This window comes from Mastomys coucha, unplaced genomic scaffold (assembly GCF_008632895.1).
Source record: "Mastomys coucha isolate ucsf_1 unplaced genomic scaffold, UCSF_Mcou_1 pScaffold5, whole genome shotgun sequence".
NCBI classification, from domain to species: Eukaryota; Metazoa; Chordata; class Mammalia; order Rodentia; family Muridae; genus Mastomys; species Mastomys coucha.
In genome coordinates this window covers 114160056-114168414 of record NW_022196911.1, presented here as the reverse complement: position 1 = coordinate 114168414, position 8359 = coordinate 114160056, and the positions used below count along the sequence as shown (strand labels likewise).

At 44.3% G+C, this 8359-nt stretch overlaps 1 protein-coding gene across 5 annotated transcripts in view; it reads right to left on the bottom strand.

Moving 5' to 3' along the window:
* Tnrc6c (trinucleotide repeat containing adaptor 6C) overlaps nt 1-8359 on the bottom strand; it is a 112534-nt gene that overhangs the window by 62943 nt on the left and 41232 nt on the right. For all 5 annotated transcript variants that reach the window (XM_031352978.1, XM_031352977.1, XM_031352976.1 and 2 more), the window contains 2 exons: nt 1621-1720; nt 328-349 (listed from right to left, as the gene is read on the bottom strand). In XM_031352978.1, coding sequence (XP_031208838.1) covers nt 328-349; nt 1621-1683 — 85 coding nt within the window. In that variant the 5' untranslated portion in view covers nt 1684-1720. Of the gene's footprint in view, nt 1-327; nt 350-1620; nt 1721-8359 lie in introns of those variants that run through there.

Genomic DNA, 8359 nt, shown 5'->3' with positions numbered 1-8359 from the left:
AAAAAAAAAAAAACCAAACCCAAAACCTACAAGACTCCAACTAACTGACAGAACTTTTGCAAAAGCCCTTACAACGCAGTACCTACACGTGCAGTGTGTCCAAGGGAAGACAAAGGGAAGGAAGCGACAGCTCACAGGGCGCTCCCACCTGGCGGTTCACAACTATCTTATTCCAGCTCTAGGAGATACAAGGCTCTCCTCTGGCCTTGTGCACACTCGGTACACAGACGAACATGCAGGCAAAAGTTACACCATTGCAAAGTTTGATATATATTACTATAAAAAGTATGCCCCTCACGAAGTATAAAAACAAACAAGCAAACTTACCTTTGGTTTTTTGATCAGCAGCCTGAAAAAAAAAATCAAAACTTCTTTAGAAACAATTATATGCAATGTCCACACTGATAAAGGTTTATAAGCAGACTTTTAATTATTTTAGTGTATTTTACCAGGGTGGCCTCAAACTTATAGAGATTTGCCTGCCTCTTTTTTTTTCTTTTATTTTAATTTTGGAGAGACAGTGTATTTTGTGTTGTGTAGACATGCCTCTGCTTCTTTGAGTGTTGGGAATAAAACTTTTAATTCCTAACTTTTGTTTTTGTTTTTTTGTTTGTTTGTTTGTTTTTTGTTTTTCAAGACAGGGTTTCTCTGTGTAGCCCTGGCTGTCCTGGAACTTACTCTATAGTCCAGGCTGGCCTTGAACTCAGAAATCCCCTGCCTCTGCCTCTGCCTCCTGAGTGCTGGGATTAAAGGCACGAGCCACCACTGCCAGGCCAATTCCTAACATTTTTAAAGCAAGCCTTTTATTCAGCTAATTTACTACTGAAAAAAATTCCTACTCTGACCCCATGACAGTGCTAAGTTAGTTCCTGGCAAACATTTTTATGGACACCACCTGCACACTCTATGTGCCAGTCTAGAAGGAATCCTTTCAATCTCATGGCTCAGTACAGAGATGGAAGCAAGGATGGGTGGCAAGATGTGGTCATTTTACGCAATGAAAATGGAAATATGACTGTAAGGTTTAAGAACTCTAAAACACAGGTTTTTTTTTTTTTTTATGTTTTTAAGTGTTGAGTCACCTCTCCAGACTGGTTTATAGAACTTATTTATTTTTAAGGATTTTTAAGGAATATTTACTAAGACTGCAAAAATTATTTCTAGCTTTTCCAATACTATCAGTTTCCTGGTTCTCCCTGATATCAGATAGGGCTGCTCTGGGCTGGGCACAGTCCATTCTCAGGAGGTGGGACGAACACTCTTTACACATTAACTGTACAGCTCTGGATACAAGGGTTCGGACCATCTTTAGAAAAGAACTTCCATAGCTGGCACTCTGTACTCCCTTCACTAGCCAAGTATCTATATTTACTAATTATAGACTCAGCACATAGATTTAAAGCAGTAATAGACTCAACCTTAGCCATGAGATAGCTATGTTAGTGCAGACGTGACAGAGGACATGGAAGAAGGCTTCTAGCAAACCTTAGCCATGAGATAGCTATGTTAGTGCAGACATGACAGAGGACATGGAAGAAGGCATCCTAGCAAACCTTAGCCATGAGATAGCTATGTTAGTGCAGACATGACAGAGGACATGGAAGAAGGCTTCTAGCAAACCTTTTTCTGAGCACCTTCCTTCTTTTTCTTGTCTTCCTGCTTTTTCTTTTTCTTTTCTTCCATCAAACGTTCCTCTTCTTGTGTTTCCTGTTCTTTTACCCTATTAAATATTTAAGGAGCAGTGTTAGTATGATGACTACTTTAAAGCCAATGAAGAAGTAGAAAAAGCAACCAGGACTGATGGCACAGGATTGTAATCCTGTTTGGGAGGCTGAGGCAGGTGAATCCCATGTTTAAGTCCAGAGTGGCCTACAGGATAAACTGGAGACCACTCTGTATGGAGGAGGTGCTGCTGCCCTAGTCAAGTGCTTGCTCGCCTTGTATGTGAGAGGCCCTGGGTCTGAAACTCAACACTCAGGATACAGGATAGGGAGATTATTTGTGCAGAAAGTCTTGAGCTAGACAATGTCATAAACAGGACAGAGCCACAGGATAGAGAGTATGTCAGAAATGGACTATAGCAGTCCATTAGTACTATAGCAGTCGCTCTGCTCTTTTGTCAAGTGGCTCAGCGGTCTCGTTTGTCCTGCTCACAATTGTGGAGTAGACTAGTGCAGGGCTTTGTATGGGGTCTACAGAGTAAGGCACTATCAAAGTGTTGTCTCAGAACAGCCATCACTGGGTGTTACCTATTAGAAATGTACATTTGTACATTTGTGATTTCTATCTACCTTACCCAACAAATCAGGCTCTTTGGAGGTGATTCCCACATATGCTCTAATTTTATGTTTGTTTGACAAAAGGATTATCTTTTATAAAGAACCCTGTTCAGCTGGAGAGTTATCACAAGATTCACAACAAGGAAGAATTCTGCTTAAAAAAGTCAAGACAGTCAACAGCTGGCTGTAGAGCTATCGCTAGCCCAAGTGGTATGTGTCAGTGCTCACTATCTATCTCCTGATGGCTCCATGCTCTTCCAATAACCCAGGCTCTGGCCCCTCTCCTTCAGTCAGCACCACCGGGAACTTTCTCCTTGGTAGAGGGTACTACAGGGAAGAAGGGCCCTCTTGACCCCTGGGTACTGTGGCACTGAGATGTGGGCATGAAGCCCTGGCGATGGCTACAGACCTAGGCTTAGTTAGCATAGGCAACCTTAGCTCTGGCAGTCTAGCATCCCATCCAATGGCCCTCTCAACATTGATCTTATTCCAGTCCTCTTATTACTAGCCACCTATCCTTGTCTCTCATGGGTCTCCCAATAAAGTGGCCCTCATACCAGAAACACCGGGCTCCAGGCCTGCTGCACCAATACGCCACACACATACCTAGCATCAACATGCCCAGGCTCCTTTCCAACGGGAGCACAAGCAACTGGCTGAGGGGCTGCTGGTTGTGACTGGCTTGCATCTGGCATGTGCTCTAGCTGAAGAACAGGTAGGTTAAAGTGCTTCCTGATGTGACTGACAGCTTCCCAGTGGGGCTTCCTTCTTAGCTTAGGGTTCATGCCCAGTTAATTCTTTTTATTTGCTTGTTTGTTGAGACAGGGTCTGGTCTCAGTGTGTGGCCCTGACTGGCCTGGAATTCAGTACATACACCAGACTGGCCTCAAACTCAGAGACTCCCCTGCCTCTGACTCCCAAGCACTAGAATAAAAGGCATGTGTCACCATGCCCAGTTTACAGTTAATCCTATTATCATGACTTATTTCTTGAATGAAATATACCCATTTATACCACTGTAAGGCTTCTCTATTCCTACTGGACCTAGCTAAACTAGAAGAATGTGCCCAAAACCTTCAGCCAAACATCATTCACTCATGCATAGATGCTATTTTGTATTTAATATTTTTGCATTTATCAATGCATGCATGAATACATGCAACTATTCATATAAGGAATTTCAAACTAGAGGTAGATTGATCATAACAAAATACTATCATAATAAAACCAAATTAAATTGATATGGTGGGGGTATCTGTGAATTTTTCCTTCACAGCAGTGATTACTCAGTCTGTGGCTTCTGATAAAAATTAACTTGGGAAGCTTAAAAATTTCCAAAACCAAGACTGCTGCAACCCATGTAGATGCAATCTTTGTGAACAGGACTCTGGCATTAGCAGTATTTATAGCTTTCAGATGAATTCAGAATCTACATATTATGAACTCTGAAAAATTACTATTCATGATCTTAGAGATACTCTCCAGGAATGTCTCCACGGTAAACATGTATACACACTGAGTCGCCTGCATGCACTGCATTCCAGCTGCACGCAGTTCTGAGTGCGACAAGCTATGCTGCAACCATACTGCTTCAGTCACACATCTAGCAAGAAAATAAAACCACGTGAGCAGTGGCTGCCTGCTGCCACCGTCAGGTCTCCTCAGTCTACAGCACACTGACCCTCAAATTATCCTCAGAGAGGAACGGTAAAGGCAGGTAGGAGCTTGTTCCTGTTACAGTAGAAGGAATAAAATGGCTTCAGCTTAATTCTATTCATCTGCAAATTTAAGTGACTAGGGCCAGCTACTCTACAGCTCCCTGTTTACATGACAAAGCACCCCAGAAGAAATCACTCCTACCCTCTCACCATACATCTGCCACTTTTCATTATTAATTTAAAAAACCAACATCTAATCACATTTTTATTTTATAATATAATATACATGCCATGGGAAGCACTCCTACAGCACAGGGAGGAAAGGAAAGACTCCCTGTGTGTCAATTGGTGTCATCGTAGAGGCAATGTAAGCTCAAAGTCTCTTGGGTATCCTCAAGATCGCTCTTTATGGGATTGAAGGCAAAGCACTTGCTCTAGCACACACAGGCCCTGGGTCACCACCACCACACTGGCTGCACCCGCCACACCCTCCACACAACAAAGGCAGCTGCAGCTCAGTGGTGGCTCAGCGGCGCACACCTGCAAATCCCAGGAAGCAGGAGTGTCTTGAAATTGAACCAAATCAAAAAAATTCTTCATGTGCATTTTCCTTTCTCTTTCTTTCCTTCCTTCCTTCATTTTTTCTTTCTTTCTTTGAGATAAGAGTTTCTCTGTGTAACAACCCTGGCTGTTCTAGAAATGGCTCTGTAGACCAAGCAGGCCTTGAACTCACAAAGACTCACTGCCTCTGCCTCACGAGTACTGGAACTGACTCGCAGGGCACCACCACTCCCGGTCATATGCTTCTTTTTAAAAACAATGAGGTGTGTGTATTATCTACCCCTTTTCATCTGTGTTACTTATTGATCCATCCCAGCAAATGTGGGGCTTGTTTCTTTTTTGCGGTTTTGGTAATGGTGGATGGTGTAAGCGTTATAGCTCTGAGAGGAAAGGCTCTCCCCAGCGGAAGTGTTACAGCTCTAAAGGGAAAGACCTCCTGGCAGTGGAGAACCAAGGAATGCCATAAAGCCACACCACACAACAGAGCCCACACAGATTTATTGGGAGAGACATAAGAGGGCAAGCAGCAGCAGGAAAGTGACTATATAGGGTTTCTTAGTGGGGGAATTAAAGAGTGGAGCCTTACAGGGCGGAATCTGATCTTTCACCCTACAGTCTGGCTCTGCTGTTTCTTCAAATAGGTGAATAACATGTGTCACATGAAGTTCACATTTAACTTTTTTGTGGAACCTTTTGTGCCTCCTTTGAGGCAGGGTCCTGCTATGTAGTCCCCTGGCTGGCCTGGAACTCACTATGCAGATCAGACCAAGCTTGAACTCAATAGATTCACATGCTTCTGTCTCCCAAGTGTTAAAGATGTGTGTCACCAGGCTCAGCGCTGTTTGAAGTCCTTTATTTTACTTTTTTAAAGCTTTGTTTGTTTATGTTTATTATGTGAGTCCACTGTCACTGTCTTCAGACACTCCAGAAGAGGGCATCAGATCCCATTACAGATGGTTGTGAGCCACCATGTGGTTGCCGAGAATTGAACTCAGGACCTCTGGAAGAGCACTCAATGGTTTAAACCACTGAGCTATCTCAGCCCTTTATGTGTGTTAGTGTTTTGCCAGTCTGTCTGAGGTTGTCCAAACCCTGGAGCTGGAGTTACAGACAGTGTGAGCTGTCATGTGGGTGCTGGGAATTGAACCTGGGTCCTCTGAAAGAGCAGACAAAGCTCAGAACAGATTAGCCATCTCTGGTTTGAAGTTTTTAATTGCCGTTCTTTTATTTTTCCTGTGTTTGTTTGCATTTTACACTTCTCCCATCACCTAAAGTTTAAAACCCAGCCTTTAAAACAACAACAACGAAAAGGGGACTTCATGTATCTAGGCCAACACTGTACTGAAATGACCATCAACTGAGAATGATCATCAATTCCTGATGTAGATACATTTACCTCTCAAATGCTGCTATTTCCAGAGCTTTTTGTCTAGCTCCTTTTGGCGGGGAACAGTCCTTGCTAGAACTGACAACATGACAGGTACACTGTGGGACCTTGAGGGGTAGCCTAGTTCCCAGTTGAGCTAAGGCTAGAAGCCCTGGTGACCCTGAAAGGACGGTAGGTGCTTCACCCGATTCCTTGGCACCAGTCTCATGTCACTAGCTGCAGCACCTCCCCCCATAGACTTGTGGCCATCAGTCACGTAAAGGCAATGCCCCAAGCCCCTCCACAGGTAGAGGACATGACCTTGACCTGTGGTCACCTAGGCTCAAGACAGGTTTCCATTTCAATGAGGCACCTAAAGGCCTGAAGAGCTTAGTCAGTAAGCTTTCCTTCCCCTACACTCCTCCCTGCAAAAGGTATTTAATCTTAGGTCTGCCATCCTGAGAAGTGGTGTATGGTTTTACTCATCCAAGGATAAATAAATGCCTTAAAACCATGGACTATCTCTTTTCTTCAAGGACTCTCCCCACAGGACCAGCTGGAGCTCCCCCTTTTCACCCCTGCCCAAGAGGTCCCCATTCAGTTTTCAGCTCTTCCATGGCTGCCAGCAGCAACTGGGTGTCTGAGAGCCTGAGAACCAGACAGCCCATCCTTGTCACAGGTCCTGGAACCCCCCGAGCCAGCTCTGACTGCACTTCCTCACCCCAGAGTGGTTCCCTGGGCTGCACACGGCCCAACATCCATCTAGCAATGGCATGGGGTAAGCAGTCAACTTCCTGTGTCCTGCCTCCTGGAGCAGCCGAGTCGTGTGGCAGAGTGGACTCGGAACCCCATTAACCCTACAGTACACTAGTTTTAAAAAATTAAAACTTTGCCAGGCAGTGGTGGTGCACGCCTTTAATCCCAGCACTTGGGAGGTAGAGGCAGGCAGATTTCTGAGTTCAAGGCCAGCCTGGTCTACAGAGTGAGTTCCAGGACAGTCAGGGCTACACAGAGAAACCGTGTCTCGAAAACAAACAAACAAAAATTTAAAACTTATGCTAAAATGTATGTTGCAATTTTATTTTTTAAGCATTTTACAGTCTGTAAACTTCAGTGCTATCTGGGCAGTTCGTAGGCCTCAGGCCCCACCACGTAAGCATAGTTTTCTCCCTTCAGGGAAGACTCTTCTTTTTGCAATAGAAAAAGGTTTACTATAGAGATCCACAGCTGGCCACATGCAGAGAGCAGCTGACAGTGGATGGACAGGGCTGCAGCACAAGCCACCCAGGGAGCACCATGTTGGAACAGACTGGAACCCTAAGCTAGACAGTGCTGCTTAGTCAGGACAGGGAAAATGCACCCACAACTCTCAACATCATTCCCTGAACAAGAGCAGCACACATGAAAACACGGCTACGGGAAACTCCACCGGGTTCTAACCCTAAATGAAAGGCTACAGATGGTTAATGGCTGCTCAGAGAGGGAGAACCCCTTTCTTCCATGGACAGGCACTCTCTCTCTCTCTCTCTCTCTCTCTCTCTCTCTCTCTCTCTCTCTCTCTCTCTCTCTCTCTCTCTCTCTCTCTCTCTGTCTCTCTCTCTCTCTCTCTCTCTCTCTCTCTGTCTCTCTGTCTCTCTCTCTCTCTCTCTCTCTCTCTCTCTCTCACACACACACACACACACACACCCCGAGAGGTCAACCCTGGACATATGTACAAACCGGCAACGCTGGATGGACTCAGTAGATGAGGGTACATACACACATATGTGAATATATACGTAAAGTAATAATTAAACATTTGGGGGGAAGAAGCATGGAAGAATTAGAGGAAGGGGAGTGAGATGTAAAGTGTGATGTAGATGCAGTGCTCATGTCTAATGTTCTCAAAACAAACATTAGAAGCTAACACAGGACATTAGGGCAGAAAGGCTTGCAGGTCAGTTTGTCCAAATAAGTGACATTCTTTATCATTAATAAAAGGAATATGTCTTAGTAGTATTATTCCTACTGCCATATAACTAGCATGTTTCGCCTTTTAAAACTGTCCATTTCTCCCCTCTTCCCACCTCTGCTCTCCTTCTTTGTGAATCTGACTATACTAACTGGCTCATTCTCTGTTACTTACAGAATTACGTTTCTGTCTGTTCTTCCCTTAATAGTCTCTGATCTGAAGAGCTCTGTGTTCGTGGATAGAAGTATTTCGCTGTGGATTCCTGTCTTAGAAAGATCAGTAGAGGAGCTGTCCGCAATACTAAAGCAGCCTCAGACTCCTGCTTATCATGCATTTCATCTAGCATTAGGTACTAGATCTTGGAACCCAAAACAGCCTCCTGCTGGAGTTGACCTGGGTAATCCTGGATCCTGACCCTAACGTTCTGTCCTTATTCCTATTTCTGCTATGTATGTTCTTGACCCTCATGCCTCATGGAAACATCTACTTCCTGACTTGCCCTGCCAAGCTGTTGTCATTACTTGTTTTTTTTTTTTTTTTTTTT